This window comes from Pan troglodytes, chromosome 5 (genome assembly GCF_028858775.2).
Source record: "Pan troglodytes isolate AG18354 chromosome 5, NHGRI_mPanTro3-v2.0_pri, whole genome shotgun sequence".
In the NCBI taxonomy this organism is placed as follows: Eukaryota; Metazoa; Chordata; class Mammalia; order Primates; family Hominidae; genus Pan; species Pan troglodytes.
Genome location: NC_072403.2, coordinates 134,277,755 through 134,298,420, shown reverse-complemented (window position 1 = coordinate 134,298,420; position 20,666 = coordinate 134,277,755). Strand labels below are relative to the sequence as shown.

Sequence of the window (20,666 nt, the reverse complement as noted above, 5' to 3'; positions counted from 1 at the left end):
AACCCATGGCTGAGATACAGATTTAAAAAGACTATGAGTGGCTTAAACTAAGAGAGGTCAAGTAAAACAAATTTTCATTTTTTTTTGAACTTATGGCCTCTTTTTAAAAATTTCCCTCACTCAGGCCTTCTAATGCTACTTTAATAATGTGAATGAAAAGTGAACATTTTGTATTAACTGTATGTATGTCTATAAAGTGACCATTTAGGCTATCCTTATCTCTCACAAACATCAGCAGAATGATAAAACTAAAAAATAATACTACTCTAGAGATTTTAAGAGTATAATTTAACAAAGGAGAATTGTTCTTTTTGGACAACAAGCACATACTCAGCAAGTGTAGGCTACTCATGGTTAAACACTAAAAAGTCTGACTGCCTATATACAGGACATAATACTTTATCATAAAAACTTACCTTTTACGTTTTAAACTCACAAGTTGGTTATTTTGAACCAATGTAACAATAAACTGGACAATCTGAAAAAAATATAAACAAAAATTATTTCATTATACTGTTAATTCTTTTGTCTCTATTACCAAGTCTTATAAAACAAATTCATATAATAATTTGTCCTCTAAGTCTCATAATTTCTCACATATTAACACTTGAAATCCAGACGCACCTTAGAACCACCGTCTAAAGAAACATACCAGCTTCCAGGCAGTTTATTTGTTTTGGTGATAAGTACCAAACTTGCCTGGCTATAGATCTCAACTTTTTTACTTCAAGTACTTTGAAGATTACACTACGGTGCAAAAGAGAAAACTGGTGTTTGATAGGCAACATTTTTCTTATACCAGGTAACAGAGGCAAAATAAACTGTCAGTTCCTTCAGAATAATCATGAAATTTTCGAGTTAGAAAAAGGTGATGGGCCAGGCGTGGTGGCTCATGCCTGTAATCCCAGCACTTTGGGAAGCCTAGGTAGGAGGATTGCTTCAGCCAAGGAGTCGGAGACCAGCCTGGGCAACATCATGATGCTCCATTTCTAAACAAACAAACTCTGCTTGCAACCAAAGAAAAAAAAGAAAAAGATAAAAGTTTATTGCCTGATTCTATAAAGATTAATGTTGAGATCTATCTGTCAAAACTTCCTACTGACAAGGGAAGCTAATCTTTAATATTTAATTAAATTTAGAGAGAAAATTGTGAAGACACACAAACAAGCTTTCATATCTTATAGTAGTGTTTCTTAAAGTGTGGCCCATAATACCAGGAACACTAGCTTAGGAACTTTGGATATGTTAAATTCTCAATCCTACTACAGAACTGCTGAATCTGAAATTCGGATCATGGGATCCAGTATGTTTAGAAAACCCTTTAGTGTAGACTGGATACTGATGTGAGTATAAGAACTACTGGCTTAGAGTATGTCTTGAAATTACATTGCCAACTTCCTAAAGGTGCTATAAAAGGTGAGGATCATATGGTAAACTATAAAAAGTAGTATATGACTGAGAAGCTATGAATAAAAGCCAAAATTGATTGGAGCACTATTTAGACTCTGTGCAGAAAGTGTGCTTATAAGCTTTGTGAAGTTACATGATTAAATAGAGTATTATCAATTAAAAATATCTATTGTACAGGTTCTAACAGTGAGCATTTCCTTACAAAAAAGGCTACTAAATGGTCTGCCTTATAATCAATATCAATTTTTCAATGGACAAAAATATAGACATTTTAACTGAAGAGTTTCATAGTATTAGAGTCTATGAAAAGGAGGATAGCCACTAAATTGCTTATTCAAGAGAAAATGTTAACAGCTAGTGAAAAGACAATATGTAAGCTTAAAGATATCTATGATACAATTCGACTTCAGTTTTTTTAATTAATAAATGTTATGGGAATATTCTAAAAACTTCAGGTTGAATTTATAAGAACATCAATCACTGGCTAAATTAAATTTATTCTACATCTCAGTTCTCTGTTGACACTTCTGGATCACATTACACAGGGATTTTTATCTGAAGAAGATAAGGCGTCTAACACTTACAGCATGTAACTTCTGTACCTGTTAAGTCCTATAACTGGACCATTACACATATTATTCTCAATCCATGGCTGAGAGTAAATTCCAGGAGCAGAGTAAAAATTATTGGTTGTCATCATGCATTATATAAACACCACTCACCAAAGCACAGAGATTCAAACTCAAATTTTAGCAGACAGAATGTTAGCATTCATGAAAAACTGAAATGTCACATAGCTATTTTATCAACTATTCTTGCTTTCAGGAAAAAAAAAATCTACACATTATAGAGTGTTGCAAGCTAATATATTACCAAAACACTGTTTCTGAAAAGTATTAACAGACTGTTTCCATAAAGTACAGGTTAAGGTACATCTATTGTTTTAAGTCAACTATTCTTAACCAGGCTGCACATTAGAGTTGCCTATGAAAGTTTTAAAAATACATGTACTTGGACTAAACACTTAGAACTGAATTCTACTACATTCAACCTTCACTTGCACACTTTAAAAAAAAAAAAAACAAAACACAGTAAATCTATGTTGACTATAGGCTACAGGCTGCAACTGCTACTCATCTCTGCTTTAAAGCCTTCTCCATTAGACCCTGATCCTGTCAGTCACAACCCTATTTTTAGTTCAAGGGCCTTCTAAGCAGGAGCAATCAGAAGCTCCCCCTCAAAAAACCTGTTGCTTAAACTCAGAGTCTAGTTTACTCATGAGCAAAAAATAGCTGCCTTAATTACTATGTTTCATCTCTTATTAGCAAATGAAAGCTGATATGCAAAGATTAAATCACAAGGACACAATGAAACGGAGGGATTCCAACTCCTCTATTAAATTTTCAGCTCAGATACTAAAATCTAAAATTCATTTTACAACACTATGTTAACTGCTTTTCTGCACAGACTAATAACACCATACATTGAGAAATCATTTTCTGAACTCATAATTTGGTCAACTGATTTGAAAATATTTGTCATTTATCTTCTGAGACCTTAAGTATGCCCTTTATAATAAAAACCAACAAAAAAAACCAGTAAGGCTGTGTTTTCTAATTTTAAAAGAAATTGGTAGTGTATTAATTATGCTCATAAAAATAAAGTATTTCAAAATTGTTATATTAGGCAAAAGATCATTTACTAAAAGCTACTGAGACATTATCTGCGAGTATGGAATAACCATCTTTAGCTAGTGAGAAATTTTTTATTAAAAATGTGTAACACTTCGCTTAATTTCATTTCATTTTTTACTTCTATCTGTGCATCCAATATGTAAGAAACTAAGATCAATCACAGACACTCAATAAAGACCTTTTTGGGTCACAAACAGTACTCATTAAACAAATGCAAATTATGGTCCTGGGGAAAAGAGTTTCTTACCTTTCGAATAACTTGTTGCTGTTGTGCATGCTTTGCTCGTAATTCTGACACCTCCTTCCAAAGGGACTCATTCTCACTATGTTATAATTTATTAAGCAACAAAACAAAAAAAAATCAATCAAAAAACCAGACCATAGTATCTTTAATTAAGAATACCAGACAACTTAACTACACTTGTTTTTACTATATGTATTTATGAGACCAAGAAAACTTTGGTTCAATTACATAGGAATGACAACTACCTTGACACAACTCCTGAATCATTCCTTTTTTTTAAAAAAAGGTGTAGCTTTGCTCTGTCGCCCAGGCTGAAGTGCAGTGGTACGATCTCGGCTCATTGCAACCTTCGCCTCCAGGGTTCAAGCAATTCTCGTGCCTCAGCTTCCTAAGTAGCTGGGATTACAGGCATGTGCCACCACAACCAGCTAATTTTTTTTGTATTTTTAGTAGAAATGGGGTTTTGCCATGTTGGCCAGGCTGATCTCAAACTCCTGACCTCAGGTGATCCACCCACCTCGGCCTCCCAAAGTGCTGCGATTACAGGCATGAGCCACCGCACCCAGCACCAGAATCATTCCTTCCTAAGTGTATTATCTGCTACTCATGACAATAGATACACAGAAACTTAAGACATATGCCTACATCAATATAGTAGTTGGCAATTTACTACTTTTGACAATCTGGCTCATTATTTTTTGCTTAAAAAAAAATAAGCTAATCTTTCGACTGTGGTTACCAAGTGAATTCAGGCCTTCCTAATCACCTTAGGAAATAAAGGGTAGTGATATATACCCAGTACTTACTATACTATAAGCACTATGCTAGACATTTTATGTGTATTACTTATTTAAAACTTCTCTAAAAACCACCAAGAAATAAGTCATCATCTCTATTTTATAGATGAGGACACTGCGGTACAGAGAATTGAGGGGAACTGCTCAAGATCATACGAATAATTTGGTAAGTGTTGAAATCAAACTAAAGTCTGTCAGATTCTAAAACTATCTTAAGATCTATCTCAACAGCATATGTAAACCACTAAAATGTTATTCTGAAAAAGCATATCCAATAATAAACTAATAACTTGCCAAATATGAATAGCTTCTTCTTCGTTCACCTTTTTTAATTGAAAGTGCATTATGTTGTTAAATGTTAGCAGCATGGATAATGCTGAATACCTATTAAATGCTTTAATTTTCCATCTTTTGTTATTCTCCACAAGTCATCTTCTTTAATCCAAACTAATATAAAAGGAACTGGAGATTTACATATAAGGGTATACCAAAGGAGATTTTAATATTTACTGAATAACTACTGTATTTTTCTGATTCAAATTAAAAAATGTTGTTATCTGCTTACTAAATAAAGATAAGTAGGGCTGGGTGCGGTGGCTCGTGCCTGTAATTCCAGCACTTTGAAAGGCCGATGTGGGCGGATCACTTGAGGTCAGGAGTTTGAGAACAGCCTGGCCAACACAGTGAAACCCCATCTCTACTAAAAATACAAAAATTAGCTGGCACATGCCTGTAATCCCAGCGACTAGGGAGGCTGAGGCACAAGAATCGCTTGAACCGGGAGGCGGAGATTGCAGTGAGGTAAGATCAAGTCACTGCACTCCAGACTGGGTAACAGAGTGAGACTGTCTCAAAACAAAAACAAACAAACAAAAAGATAAGGAGAAGAAAGTTCCCTCTAAGGTACAAAAAATGATTTGGGGATCACTTTCTTTAAAGGCTGAAACTGTGGTCCCAAGGAACTGGGTCAAAGAGCAGCTAGTATACACGAGATACATACAGTAAACAAGTTGTTAAATACACAAGAAGAGAAAGCCTAAAGCTTATTTAAAAAAGAAATCAAAGTTATAGGTTCCTCTTTTAATGAAGATATTTGAGTTATGATTAACTAAAGTAATGTCTCACATCTGATATGGAAGAGAGAATATGTAAACTAACCACTCTTAAGCCCTTGGCACCTATTAGGATACAGAAAAATTCCAGCTACTTACTAAGAAGAATAATACACCATCTACTCTATACACAAGTTATTAGTATGGCAAGTTACAATAATGGTACCAAGAAATGTAGTAAAATAAAACGAAGCATCTTTCTGTAGATAAAAGCTCTGAATAACACTTTTCCAAGTCTATACGAAATAAGTATCAAGCATGGCAACTCTCCTGCATCGTTTTCCGATTTTTTTGTGTCCTACTTTTTCCTAAGAGTCCACACAAAGAAATCTTAAGAGACAGCCATTAAACAAAGGATGGGTAACATACAGGGTTTTTATGTCGTATGCCCGCATTGTCTATGAGCACCATATGAGCTAACCTAAATAGAATCATATTTCCTGCATCACCTTAAAGACCTACTGTTTATTGCTAAGACTTATACATCAAACTGTTTTGATACGCTTAGGTTTATATCTTCTTCTGACTATCATAATTAAAACAATATTAGAGTAAAGTCAGTGGCCACAAATCAAAGTAAAGGGAACCAATACTTGCAGAAAAATGACCTTTGATCTTGGCTTCAACAAAGTGATCTGAGTACTTACAATAAAACATCAGACAACCTCCAAACTCAACACACACAGACACATACCCAATTCCCAGATTAAAATTATATTTGGAAATAACACTTTACCTTTTTAATTCAGAAAGCCTGGACTCAATAGTTTCCTGTTTTATCTGAACCTTCTGCGCACTACTTATAATTTTTGTTAAATCTTCCTGACGAATTTTATTTTCTTCTGGTTTTGAAGATGAAACCTTTGAAAAAGTAAATTCAGAAAATCAAAGAAACAGTAAATACCCATGATTGTAATTCAAAGCTTCCCTATTAGAAGAGGTTTTCGTAGCCTGTTCAGGAAGTGAGATCTGGTTCCAAAAGCCCGGGATGAAATGCTAGGGAAAGAATAAACTTCAGAGCTCAATGGGAGAGAACACAAGGAATAATCTACTTAAAAAAAAATTTTTTTTTAATGTGAAAAAGTTTCCGCAAGCAGGAATATCTTAAGAGTCTTTTATTCTCCCCTTATGCCAAGCTCCTTGCAATTTCCCCCAAGCCTCTTTATTACCACATTCCACATTTAATTAAATTTATGCAGTAAAAGGTTCATGCTAGGCCATTTTCTTTCATGGTCCACCCCTTTTACAGATTTAGTAAAATATCTTATTTTGCCAAAAGATATTATGCATTAAAAATATATTACTGAATGTATTTCTGAATGCCTACTATGTGGGCATATTTATATTATTAGAAGAGACTTATTGTAGGTACTGGATGTACAATTACAAACTATAGAAAAAGTCTTCCAGGGAGCTCATATTGTAGCAGGAACTTAAACTTTTTTTTTTTTTTTTTAAGCTAACTTAGGAAAAAAATACAGGGAAACAAGTAAAACTTTATTATCCTAATTCATCCCAACAAGGAACAGTTGTGCATTTCTGTACTTTCAACAGCTGAAATAAAAATTTTGGCCAAGCACACTCCAGGTCAATACCTTAATTAGCTCAAGTTCACAATAGCTCACCTTCCTTTTAATGTTCTCCAACAAGTCATCCTGTCCTTGTTTGAAGTAAGGATGCTGAAATTCTACAGGACCATCTCTTTCTTGCTTTACAATTCCAGAGTCGATATGTACTACTTTACGGAAACCATCTGAAAATATTCAAAATTCAAATGACTAAAATAAACAAGTCAAAATTTGGTGGTGCTTGTATGGAATAATTTTCCTTTACCACCCTAATGGGAAAAAAAATGGCTTCATCAGTAGCTGATAATGGTACTCCAATAAACTGCTGTCCATACTCACACATATTCAGTTGCCTCACAAAGCTTGCCATATTATTGTGCTTGAAATATTTGGGAAGAATTTCTTTTGCAAATCGTTGCTCATCCAAGACGAGAAAACTTTGGCCATTCTGCAAGGGGAAAAAAAAAAAAAAAAAAAAAGAAAAAGTAAATTAGTTAAGTTCCTATGACACATGGTGATATATTTATACATCCCACAACTGTCTTGAGTAGTCCAGTCCCTCCTTGATGCCTTCAGACCAACATTCTATTCTTGACAACAGGAACAAGAAACAAAATTGCAATTAAGCAACAAATTGCAACTAAACTTTTTGATGTCAACCTCAAAAGTTTAGGAACATATCTCAAACCAAATGCCACATCACACTCTATGGTGAAATATTAGAACTTCCATTAAACCAGCAATGAGAAAATGAAATACAATTATGTAGACAGCATAATTAACATTGTTTTAAAACTAGTGCAATTAAGACCAAAAAAAAAAAAAAAGATTTTGAGAGGAAGTACCATTTTATAATTATTTGCAGTAGACATAGTAGACATAATTGTATCTTTGTAAAATCAATTTAAAAACCCTTTAAGAATTCAGTAAGATACGTGGTTACTAAATTAATATTAAAAGTCACTAGTGTTTTTCTCTACAAAAAACAAACACCTGGAAACACTACAAAAATAAAGTAATCAAAGTAGCATGGTACTGGCATACTGACAAACATATAGATCAATGAAATAAAATAGACAGCCCAGAAATAAACCCTGCCAAAGGATTTTTGACAACAGTGTCAAGACCATTCAATAAAAAAAGGACAGTCTTTTCAACAAATGGTGCTGGGAAAACTGGATATCTACATACAAAAAAATGAAGTTAGACCCTTACCTGATAACATATATAAAAACTAACTTCAAATCAATCAAAGACCTAAACACAAGAGCTAAAGAAACTTTTAACAATAGTAGAGCATGACATTAGACTTGGCAATGATTTATTAAATGTAACACTAAAAGTACAGGCAACAAAAGCAAAAATAGACAAATGGAACTACATCAAATCTAAAAACTTTTATGAAAAGAAGACTACCAACAGACTGAAAAGGCAACCCTCAGAATGGAAAAAAGAAAGTGCAAATCATGTATCTCATAAGGAGTTAATATCCAGAACATAGACGTAACTCTTAAAATTCAAAAAGAACAAAAGACAAAAAAAACCCAAACAACCCGATAAAAAACGAGCAAGGATGTGAGTAGACATTTCTTCAAAGAAGATATACAAACTGCCAATAAGCAAATAAAAAGATGGTCAGTAACACAAATCATTAGGGAAATGAAAATCAAAACTAAAACAATATACCACTTCACACCCATTAGAATGGCTATTATCAAAAACGCATAAAACAAGTGTTCATAAGGAAGTGGAGAAATTGGAATATTGGTGCATTATTGGTGGGAATGTTAAAATAGTGTGGTTGCTGTGGAAAACACTATGATAGTTCCTTTAAAAATTAAACAAAGAACATATAATCCAGCAATTCCATTCCTAGGTATATACTCAAAAAAAAAACAAAAAAAAAACCCAAAAACAACAACAAAAAACCAAAAAAAAAAAAAACCATAAAAGCAACGACTTGAACAGATATTTGTACCCCATGTTCACAGTAGCATTTTTCACAACAGGCAAAAGGTAGAAGTAACTTCAGTATCCACCAACACATGGTGAAATATATATGGATAAAGTATGGTATATACATGCAATGAAATATTATTTCACCTAAAAAAGGAAATTCTCACAAGCTACAACATGAAAAGAACTTTGAAAACATTATGCTGTGAAATAGGCCAGTCACAAAAGAACAAACACTGTACAATTCCCCTTATATGAAGTTTCCATAATAGCCAATTTCAGAGACAAAAAGTAGAATGGTGGTTGTCAGGGGCTGCGGGGAGGAAGGAGTTAGAAGTTATTGTGAAATGGGTATAAAGTTTCAGTGTGGAAAGATAAAAATTGTTCTGGAGATGGATGGTGGTAATGGTTGCCTAACAATGTGAATCTAACTTAATGCACTTAAAATGGTTAATTTTATGTTATGTATATTTTACCACAATTAAAAAAATTAGAAACAAAAATGGAATAAAATATCCCAATAATAATAGAAAAATGTTAAGTATCTAAAAATAAAATTTAAAAATATACAGGAACTTTAAAAATATTAAAACTATAGAAATACAAAAGGAAGACAAATGCAGTATTGTAAAGGTGTCAATTCTCTCTAAATTAACCAATACATTAAATTCTCTCTTAATTAAAAAAATGATTTGTGGAGTAAAGATGAATTGATGCTATCATAACCAAATGTTAGGTACTTAAGTTCATTTGTAAAAATAATTACATAACAACAGGAAAGAAAATATTGAGAACAATGGAGAGGAGTATTTTAACCCTACCCAATATAGATTATAAAATTATAGTGTTAATAATTTAGTACAAAAGAAGAAGTGATTACACAGATGAATGGACTGACTAGAGAGGATAGATGAACCAGCAAATCTATCTGAGAATTTACCAGGTAGTAAGTCAAGATGGCATTCAAATGGGGGGATAATAAGGAAAGAAAAGGATTAAGAAATTTTCTATTTGGGAAGAAAAATAAGAGCTCGATGTCATCTTACTCTTTACAAGCAAGCTTTTGGAGACATGACATAATAAACCCAGAAGACATATAGATAAAATATAAATTTATCCATGGAGACTGCTAGCTTCCTACTCTATCTCTACTCTCCTCTACTTTCTTCCTAACAGAAACACAATTTTGATGAAAAACACATTGTGAAATTTAGAAGAGACCCAGACTCATAAATGAAGAATGTAGAGCAAAACAAATAATGATTTTCCCTGATTAGATTAAATTTACAACCCTTGACAATAACCAGTATTGGCAACTAGGTAATTATCAAAATTAAAATGCTTAAAATGCATACGTCTTTTCCTATCTTAAAAGAACTTTCCCTCTTATACCTTCTTTTTCAAACTACCCATCTGTCTTTTCCTTAACTGCAAAATTTAACAAGCAGGTATTTTAAACCCCCCTTCTCCAATTCAGGACCATCCACTTACTCTCACTGAAAACTGCTTTTGGTTCCCTCACTCGACTGAAACCAGATTTCTAAAATGTCAAATATCAAATTCAATGCCCTCTTTTCAGTCCTGATCTTCCTACACCTCTCTGTGGCATTTCATTTGGTACAACTAACAATCTCCCCCTTAAATGTTCGACTCTCTGGGCTTTGATGCTAAACACTGTTGAGTCTCTTATCTCTCATATTTCCTTTCAATTTTCTTCCACCTATCAAATAAGAGGTAGCTGTGTTTTCCAGGTTTTTATCCTTGATCGTGGCACCATTCATATTCTTTCCTTAGAATTCATCCACAGTAGGGTATCTTATTATTGACTTTATTTTATAATAAACACATCTACAGCTCTGTCCCTGATCATCTCAAATTACACACGTCAATTTAAAATGTTAACATTTTTTACACTATGTTCTTTAACTCAGTATGTTCTAAACCCATTTCCTGTTTCCCCCGAAGTCAATCTTTTCTTGTGTCTTCCATTCTACCAAGTCCCTTCCTCACTAAGTCACCCGACTACATTTGATGTCAAAAAAAAAAAAAAATGAAGTTAAAAACTCTCATTCTAACAGCTAGTAAGGGGGAAACATTAAAACATTCCCTTTAAAAATTAAGAACAAAGCCAGAATGCCATGATAATTGCTTCTACTCACTCTTAGTTACTGCCAAAAGAAAAACGGAAGGCATAAAGGTCTGAAAGGAAGAAAATAAATGTCAATCACAGATACTATGGGTGTACTCAGAAAACTGAAATCAGTAAAATGATTTGCTCACTGATTTATTATCAATATACAAAAATTACTTGTATTTCTAATTACCAGCAACAGCTAGAAATCTATTTTTAAGTCAAGAACACCATTTACAACATATATAAGATATCCAGGAAGAAAATGAACAAAGATCCACAAGGCCTAATAGCAAACATAAATCAACAAAATGAATTTAGAAATATGCTTTGTCATGAGAATACACAACACAGAGATATCGATTTTCCCTAATCTGATTTATATAGTTTTGATCCAATTGCAGCAAAAATCCAAAAGGCTTTTTTTTTTTTTATGGAACTTGATTTTAAAACATATGTGGAAGAGCTAAAGACCAAAAATACTTAAGGCACTCCTGAAGGATAGATTACCCTACCAAAAGACTTTTTCTGAAGCTACAGTAATTAAGACAGCAGAAGACAGGCACAGGATAAATTGTCCAATGGAATGGCATAAAGACTCCAGAAACAAAACCACTGAATGTTTGTGTCCCCCAAAATTCTATGTTGAAACCCTTGCCCCTGATATGATGGTATTTGGAGTTAGGGCCTTTGGGAGGTAATTAGGTTCAGAGGAGGTAATGAAGATAGGACTCCCCAGGTTAGGTTAGTGTCCTTATAAGATAAGAGAGACCAGAACACACACACACACACACACACACTCTCTCTCTCTCTCTCTCTCTCTGCCATTGGGAAGACACAGAGAGAAGGCAGCTGTCTGCAAAGCAGAGAAAGCTCTAACGCAGGAACTGAAATGGCCAGTGCCTTCATCTTGGACTTCTCCGCCTCCAGAACTGTAAAAAATAAACGCCTGTTGTTGAAGCCACGTGGTCTATGATATCTTGCTACAGCAGCCCAACTGATTAAGACAATATCTACACGTACTTGTGACGTAAGATAGAAGTAGCAATATAGATCATTGGAAAAGGCAGAACTACTCAGTAAAGGTGCTAGACAACTAAAATTGAAAAAGCCACAAACTGGAAGATATGGCCAAAACATAAACTCGAATATGTAGAATATATAGGAATTCTCACAAATAATAAAAAAAAAAAAACAGAAAAATGGCAAAACAAACATTTCACAGAACAGGAAACACAAATGGCCAACGAACGTGAAAAGGTTTTAGAACTCATTAATAATCAAGAAAATATAAATCAAAACCTCATTGAGACAATGCTTTACATCAATTAGATTGGTAAAAAGTAAGAACAATAACTAATACACAGTTTTGAAGAGGCAGATTAACAGAAAATCTCATACATGGCTAATAGCGGAATAAGCTGGTGTGATCTCTTTGGAAGATAATTCACACTATCTTGAGGTTAGACATTTCATATCCTATATCCCAGCAATTCATATGAGTGTACAGACCTTAGAGAAACTCTTGCTTATATACACCAGGAGAGATATGCAAGAATATTCCTAACAGCATGTGACACAGTTGATCTCTTTCCTGAGCCATTTTCTTTCATTAACTTCTGTGGGTTCACTCCCTTGATTTTCCTTCTTTTTCACTGTTCCGTCTCAGCCTCCTTTGCTGGCTTTTGTCTTCATACTCTCTAAATGTTGGAATAATACATCTTTTGGTTCCTTCTATCTTCACAGAAGATGATTTCATTAAGTCTCCTGGCTTTACCAGTTACAAGGTCCAAACTCCACCCTGAATGCCAAAGTCTTATACTCAACCACCTATTCAACATTTCCACTTGGACATTTTGGAGTGTGGAAGTCAGTCAAGCTGTTCAAAAATACTCCTGTTTTTTTTTCTAGCACTGCACTTCCTCATCCCTTTTGAAATTAGGTGTGGCCATATGACTAGGCATGGTCAAATTTAAGAAAAATTAAACAATTTTCAAGTTGTTTCAAATACTACTAGAGATCCATTTTTAATCTTAAAGTTAATATGCCAAAAAGAATCTCTAACATCTTTCCTCAGCAAATGGATTTATCCTGTAGTTCAAACCAAATTTATGAATCATTTTTAATTGTCGTTCCTCCAACAATAGCCAATTTATCAATTTATCAGCAAATCCTGCAGCTTTGCCTTCAAAGATTTCAAAGCTACATCTCAATACCTTGACTGCTGCTACCTTAGTCTCAGCCATCAATATTTTCAATACCATATAGGAAAACTGTGATAGTCTTCTAACTGGTCCCCTCATTTCCAATCTTCTTACTATAGATCTAGGGCCCTATACCATCTGCTCCTGCCTACCTCCCTACCCTCACTCTCCTAATTCCCTAAAGATATTCTAATCACATGGGCCTTCCTGCTTCCTTGAACAGCCACATTCAAGGCCTTACCTTTTGTCATTCCCCTTTGGCCCATCTTTTCTAATCATTTAGATCTCTCCTCAAACATCATCTCCTTGGAGAGGCTTTCCTCATCACCTTACCTAAAATATCCACAAATCCTAGTCTGTTTATGGGCCAGTTATCAATTTATTGCTCCAAATTCATTCTTCATTGTCTGCTCTACAAGCATAGAGCTTGGTTCCTTAAATAAATATCTTTCTTTTTCTAGGTGCCATGATGTTAAGTTCTGTCAGCAGGGGATAAAAGAGAGATATTACAAGAAAAAGGAGTTCTTGTTCCTGACTCATGTATCCTTGGCAAGCTTCTGCAGTGGAGGCAGGTTCTCCAGTGCCTAGCTCTTGATATTAATGGTGGTCAGCAACACTCAAAGACCATCAGCTTTCAGTGGTGCTCCCTCTCCCTTGGGAGGTTTCAAAGCAGAGTATCTCTAACAAGATATCTCCCCATAAACAGTTTTTTAGAGTACTCCAGAACAGGGATTTATAAACTTTTTCTTAAAGGGACAAATAGTAAATTAGGCTTGCAGATTATAACATCATAACTCTACCTTTGTAGTGAGAAAGCAGATATAGACAATATGTAAATAGATTGGGCATAGCTGTGTTCTATTTAAACTTTTTTTATAAAACAGCTGGCAAAAGGACTACAGTTTGCCAACCCGTGACCTAGAGGGCATATTTCCCACCAAGTTTTGAAGGATGCATTTCCAGTAAGTTCCACCAGAGCAACACCAATGACTTCTCTGCTACTGAGTCATGGCCATATTCCTTCTAATAAGGTAAGAATCTTAGCCTTGGCAAAAAGGGTTCTACTTGGGCACTCTATCTCAGCCCTATCAGTAGTGGCTGCTTCTTAAAACTATTCTTGTATTCTTTTAATTTTCTTTAATTTCCCTGATATAGTCAGTAACTCTATTAAACTTACCCTCTTGAAAATACCTGTGGCTTCTGACTTATGATTGCATCTTAACCGACACACAGTTTATCTTGGTTTTTTTTAAAGGCATTTATCACTAACTGAAATTATATTGATTGTGTTTTGCTTGCTTTTACTTTTTTTTTTTTTTTTTTTTTTTTAAGAGACAGGGGTCTCAGTATGTTGCCCAAGCTAGCCTCAAACTCCTGGGCTCAAGCAATCCTCCCAACTCAGCCTCCCCAGTACCCAGAACTACGACATGCACCACCATACCCAGCTTGTATTTGCTTACTATTTATTGATATCCACCACTCAATGTAAGCTCCATAAAGGTAGGCACTTTGGTTCACTACTGAATGAATTCCTAATACCTAGCACAATATTAGGTCATAACAGATTCATAACAAATACCTGTTACTGACTAAATTAATCTTTGGCCAAATAAACTGAATTTTTAGAATTTCAACTATTTGATTATATAAAATAGGGAGATGACAATAATCTCTTGCTATACCTGTGCTCACTCTCTCTCACATACACTCCTTATTCATTCACATCACTCTATCTCTGCTTATTGTATTCCCTCAGTCTCTATTCTAAAATTAGTAAATAACTTCTTTGAGTGCAAAAATTCACCTTCCTGTCTTTTAAACCTGTGAGGTTCAAGCAATACAACACAGAATCTCCCTAAGTATTTTACAAGGATGAGAAAACTACTACTGAGTGAGGTGGGAAAGATAGGCACCTTCTCCTTAAACCTTACCCACAAATGTTGGCAAGAGTCCAAAGAGTAGAAACAGTCGTTACTCTCCAAATTAACCTTTTGGCACTCTTGTTAGAACACTCAAAATATTCCTAATAATCTAATACTTCAGCCACATTACTTTTAAACATTTTTCGGAACAGAAATTTGTGGCTTGCCAATCTATAATTTTTAATATGCACCAGCTACTCTTTTAGAGTCTTTAGCTCATTCTTTCTCTTATATATACAAATAAAAATACTTGAAAATCAATCTTTCAACTTTTCTGCAGGTCCATCTAAGTTGGATTTTACCCCCATCCTCCCACACTTGTAGTCTTTCTTATTTTCACTTTGAAATACTAATATAATGCAATGGTTGCTGGGATGTTCAAAACAATACTAGCACTTTGTGAAGTCCAAGGGCCTACTGCTCAAATTCATCCAAAACAGCTAGAAAACAATGGAAAAATTCTGTTTTTGCTCTCTCTCCCTCCTACCTATTTCCTAATTCATCTCTGCTGACATGAGGGGGATAGAGAAGCAGAGAATGCCAAAGGGCACAAAAAGGGGGGAAAGCTGGGTATGAAGTCTTTGGTGGAAATCACTTCATTTTCTCAAACAATCTGAAGAACAGAGACAAAGGTAACAACACTGACAAAAGGATGACCTTCCAGTTCTTTCCTTCTTTTATACTGCTTCACTTCAGCATACGTTGGTTGTAACATTTCATTAACTCGTAAAGGCTGTTTTTTACTATATAACTTCATTTAACCTCTACGGCCTTGTCTCTGAATATCAAGTTTCACCAGTTGCTTCCAAGCTAATATGTGCCCTCTCTTTAGGACACTTAAGATTTAAAACAGTTTTAGGTCGTCTGACAGTACAATCTCTGTACTTGATTCTGACAACAGACTACCAAAGCCAAGAACAGTTATATAAAATTTTACATTTAAAGGAAATGTTAAAAAAAATGAAAACTTTTCATTTTTGTTTTTCAGAAGAGTAAGGAGAAAATGGAAATATGTAAAACATACTTTCTTTTCTTTCTGTTTTTTGTTGTTGTTGTTTTGAGACAGGATTTCGTTCTGTTGTTCAGGCTGGCTTGCAGTAGTGTGATCTCAGCTCATTGCAACCTCTGCCTCAAGGGCTCAAGCCATCTTCCCTCTTCAGCCTCCTGAGTAGCTGGGACTAAAGATGCACGCCACCATACCTGGCTACTTTCTGTATTTTTTTGTAGAGACAGGGTTTCACCATGTTGCCCAGGCTGGTCTCAAACTCCTGGGCTCGAGCAACCTGCCCATCTTGGCCTCCCAAAGTGCTGGGATTACAGGCATGAGCCACCACACCTACCCACATTATGCTTTCTAAAAGACTGTCTGGAATTAAGGCATTTCTATTATTTTAGAGTCAATAACATATTTAAGTATAATTTCAATTGTTCAGATTATTATATTCTTGTATTTAATGGTGAGAGGTATTTCCCTTTTCAATTTTGTCATATTGCAAATTTCAAGGAAAATTAAAGTTATGTACGTCTCCAGAGATATTATCTAGAGATATTACCAACTGCGTTTTCCAAAACGCAATTGGTAAGAGTTTTTTTTCCCTCGCCTTACACTCAAGATAGAGAAATAAATTATTTTCCACCATTGAAAAAAAAAAAACTGCACAAAAGCTTGTCTGGTTCCCAAAACAACTGCTTCTTCTAAAAGTTCTCAATGATTTTCATAGTATAAATGCTAAATTACCTCAACAGAAATACAACACAAGTTTGAAGGAAACCAGAAACCACCATAAATAGCAACTTTCAAAAGATGAGAGTACCTGGGTGCCGGTGGCTCACACCTGTAATCTCAACACTTTGGGAGGCCGAGACGGGTGGATCACTTGAGGTCAGGAGTTTGAGACTGCCTGGCCAACATGGTGAAACACTGTCTCTACTAAAAATACAAAAATTAGCCAGGCATGTTGGTGCGCATCTGTAATCACAACTACTCGAGACGCTGAGGCAGAAGAATCGTTTGAGCCCAGGAGGCAGAGGCTGCAGTGAGCCGAGATCGTGCCACCGTACTCCAGGGTGACAGAGTGATACTCTACCACAAAAAAAAAAAACGAATATGATATAGTGTGATATAGTCTCTGCCACTTGGAAATTCAAAGCCTGTTGAGGACTATTATATCATCATTCCTACCACTCTCATTACATTTTCTAGAGTTTCATTTATTCATCAAAGAAAAGAGAAAGATGAAAGTAACTTATTTTGGTTTTTCCACCTAACATTATTGTTAAAGTTTTACTTTTCAGTATTAGCACTGCTTTTAGAAAAATCCATGGAGAGCACAAATGAGACAGCTGCCTAAGCAACTAGGCTTAGCCCTAGACAACATTTATTCAGAATTGTCCATTGACTTGTGGCAAGCAACATTTTGGTATAAAACTAAATATGATGTCAACTTGCATTAAGTCTAGTTCTATTGGTGGAAGACTGATCTGGGAGCTCAGAAATCTATTAGGGTAGGGGTGTCCAATCTTTTGGTTTTCCTGGGCCACACTGGAAGAAGAATTGTCTTGGGCCACACATAAAATACACTAACACTAATGATAGCTGATGAGCTTAAAAGCAAAATTGCAAAAATATTCATGTTTCTTTAAGAAACTTTATGAATTTGTGCTGGGCCGCATTCAAACCCATCCTTGGCCACATGTGAGCCTCGGGTTGGACAAGCTTATGTTAGGGTCTTATCTCCAATCTTGGCGAGCTGTATAATTACGGATAAATAATCTCACCTGTCCAAGCCTCAAATCCTCATCTATACAATGATGAGGCTAACCTAGATGATCTCTAAGAGTCATTTCAAATATAATTTTATCTTCATCATTCCTACCACTCCATTACATTTTCGAGGGATCTCATTTATTCATCAAACAATTATTAAACACCTAGTGTGTCTCTGGCACAGTGATCTCACGGAGCTTACATTTTGATTGTCCCATTGGCATATTAGAAAATTGGTTAACACATAAGCTTAAAGTTAATAATGGGATTAAAAAATGGTTAAGTGGCTTGTTTATTTGGCTTAGAACGCATAGAATGATGCATTTACGGAACAGTACGAAACTCTCCACATTTGACAGTGCTCAGAAAATAAGAATGTTATTAAAACACTGTTGCTAATCAGAATTTAATAGGCCTACCACTGACATGATACTCTGATTAAAAGCTACTGCCAATATATATAGCCCCTATTTCTGGCCCATAAAAGACAAAAAGGTATGATAAAGTCAGCTTTCGTGGGGAGAGAATCTCAGTCCAATCTCTAACACGAATACATGTCTGAGTAACAGTCTGTACTGATCCTTCTTGTCAACTTTTAATCCTTCTAACTGATGAAAAGCATGAGACATGTGTTTATTTTAAGTACATGCTAGTGGCTGGCTTTCTTATTTTCACCTAGCTTTGTACAATTGTACAGAATTCATTAAATGCTTAATAGAAACACTCACGCCCCCCTACTCAACTCCAAGCAGGGAGTGGGGCTAAAAGGATAACTCAGTTGCTCATAAAGAACACACAAAAATTAAATCCTAGAAGGAAGTCAGAAAAAAGAACAAATAATAACACAAGGCAAACTATGGTATTACAGAAGTCCAAACTTCAGGGTCTTAATATGGTGCTCACTCCCTGTTAAGACAAAAGTAAATAAAACTGAGAGTTCCTATAATAGGAGGAGAACAGGAAAGAAAGGAGGACGGGAGATAACATTTACTCAGCACTTAACAGGTGCCAGGCACTATGCAGGTAGTTTTCACTTATTCTTCTCAAGAACTACACATATGAAAATATGCCTCCATAGGAGATCATCTACAATAAGAGTTAACCACTTCCCTTCATAAAAATGATTCCAACAGCCTAGGAGTGTATTCTAATGCACATGCACTGTGGATGTAAATAATCATTCTGCCTAAAATCTTGTATTTGGGACTGATATAGGTCTTGGGTCACCTAGGCAACCCATCCATCTTATGAAAGATTTAACTTAGGCCAGACAAGATAAAGGGCTGGACTAATGTCATCCTTGTTTAGAAGCAGAGTTGAGATCAAACCAATAATCAACACATCGATATGCCCCTCTGCTGGTAACTGTTCAGCGAAATTTAGTAACTACTAAGTTATCACCTATTAGTACTTTATTAAAACAATCCTAATAATCCCATTATACAAATAGCACAGAATCTCAAAAGAATAATTTGTTAATTTCTATATATTTTTAAAACCAACTGATAAGCAGTAACCTGCGTTTGAACGTATGTCTATTGCCCTGACTGCTCTCCACATAAAGATGCCAGATGCAAAGCAATGTTGGGAGAACCGGGGGTGATCGGTCGCTGAGGTAAAGATCGCCTCCTATAAAGCCCCACGTTGATGATCCTGGCCCTGGGCTCCCTGTCCCCTCCGCGATTTGTAACCCCTGAGCCGGGCGGGAGGACGGAGGATGAGTGTGCAGTAAAGAGGCTCCCGCGCCCTCGGCTCGCCGATTCCCCTCGCGACGCCGGGCCGGTTCCGAACGCGGACCGGACCGTTAAGGGGCTGCCTGGGCCGCTACGCCCCGCGCGGGCCGCCCCTCCCCCACCGCGGCCTGAGGCGAGCGGCGCTGCCGGCCGGGCCCCCGCGGCTCCCCGAGCGAACAATACAGGGGGTCCCCCGCGAGGCTGAACGCCAAGGCCCCGCACCGCGGGCCTCGCAGACAGCGTCGAGCCGCAAGGCCGCGAGAGACCACCCCGCAGGAGAGCGAGTGAGGAGGCGGTTATTCAGGGGGTTCAGAGGCCGCCGTGGCCTGACCGTACCTGGCTCCAGGTGATGAACTCGTTAGTGTGGGTTTCCTCTACAAGCGTCCACAGCTTGCTGAGGAAAGCCGGCACGTTCGAACTCTGCTTCATTGTTAACGCGGCGCAGGGATTCCAAATTCTACACCCGAACGCGGTGGTAGCGGCGGCGGCAGCTACGGCAGCAGCTCCCCGAGAACGCCCACAACGCAGGCGCAGCAGATCTTGGTCCCCGCCCCCCGCAACCCCGCCAGGCGCGCGGCAAGGCCGAGAGGCCGGGCGGCCGCACGTGACGGACAGGTCTCCGCGCTCCGCCTGTGCGCGCAGTGGTTCCGCGCCGGTCTCGTCCCTGGCCAATCCCAGGGGCCGACTGCACGACAGAGAAAGGCGATTGGCTGCTGCTGACATGAAGGGGGTGGGAGCAGAAGGGGGTGGGAGCAGAAGGGGGCGCTGCCTGCTCATTTGCCTTTTATACAGAAGCCTTGATGGTAGCAGACCTTAGGCTTGGGAGACCGTGTTTGGATGTTTCACGTGGAAACAGCTTATGGTTTCTGGGCTGTGGCTGGGAGGCTACAAAAACCCTTCAGGGCCTTTGAGTCATAAGTTTGGCAGGCAAAGTGTGGTTTGCACCAGTTTAGAGAAAGGATCCATTTGCATAAGGAAAAAACCAGCTCTCAAGCATGATGTGCTAGGCCCCAAATCGAAATTGTCTTAAAAATAATGAACCTTGTTCTTACATTTTCATTGGGAGAAAAAGCCCTCTTTAAAATATGTTTATCAAAAAGAGCAGTTTAAATAACTCACTCTCGATTA

The 20,666-nt window shown here is 36.6% G+C and overlaps 1 protein-coding gene across 3 annotated transcripts in view; it reads right to left on the bottom strand.

Moving 5' to 3' along the window:
- The window catches only part of HSF2 (heat shock transcription factor 2), a 33,474-nt gene extending 13,299 nt beyond the window's left edge, over positions 1 to 20,175 (bottom strand). Inside the window, exons 1-6 of one of the 3 annotated variants that reach the window (XM_016956240.3) lie at positions 19,875 to 20,175; positions 7,165 to 7,273; positions 6,883 to 7,010; positions 5,994 to 6,118; positions 3,352 to 3,427; positions 417 to 478 (exon numbers count right to left, since the gene is read on the bottom strand). In XM_016956240.3, coding sequence (XP_016811729.1) covers positions 417 to 478; positions 3,352 to 3,427; positions 5,994 to 6,118; positions 6,883 to 7,010; positions 7,165 to 7,273; positions 19,875 to 19,967 — 593 coding nt within the window. In that variant the 5' untranslated portion in view covers positions 19,968 to 20,175. The remainder of the gene's footprint in view (positions 1 to 416; positions 479 to 3,351; positions 3,428 to 5,993; positions 6,119 to 6,882; positions 7,011 to 7,164; positions 7,274 to 19,874) is intronic. The other 2 variants (XM_016956241.3, XM_016956242.4) reach the window with 2 other exon arrangements.
- Between the last annotated feature and the right edge of the window lie 491 nt (positions 20,176 to 20,666).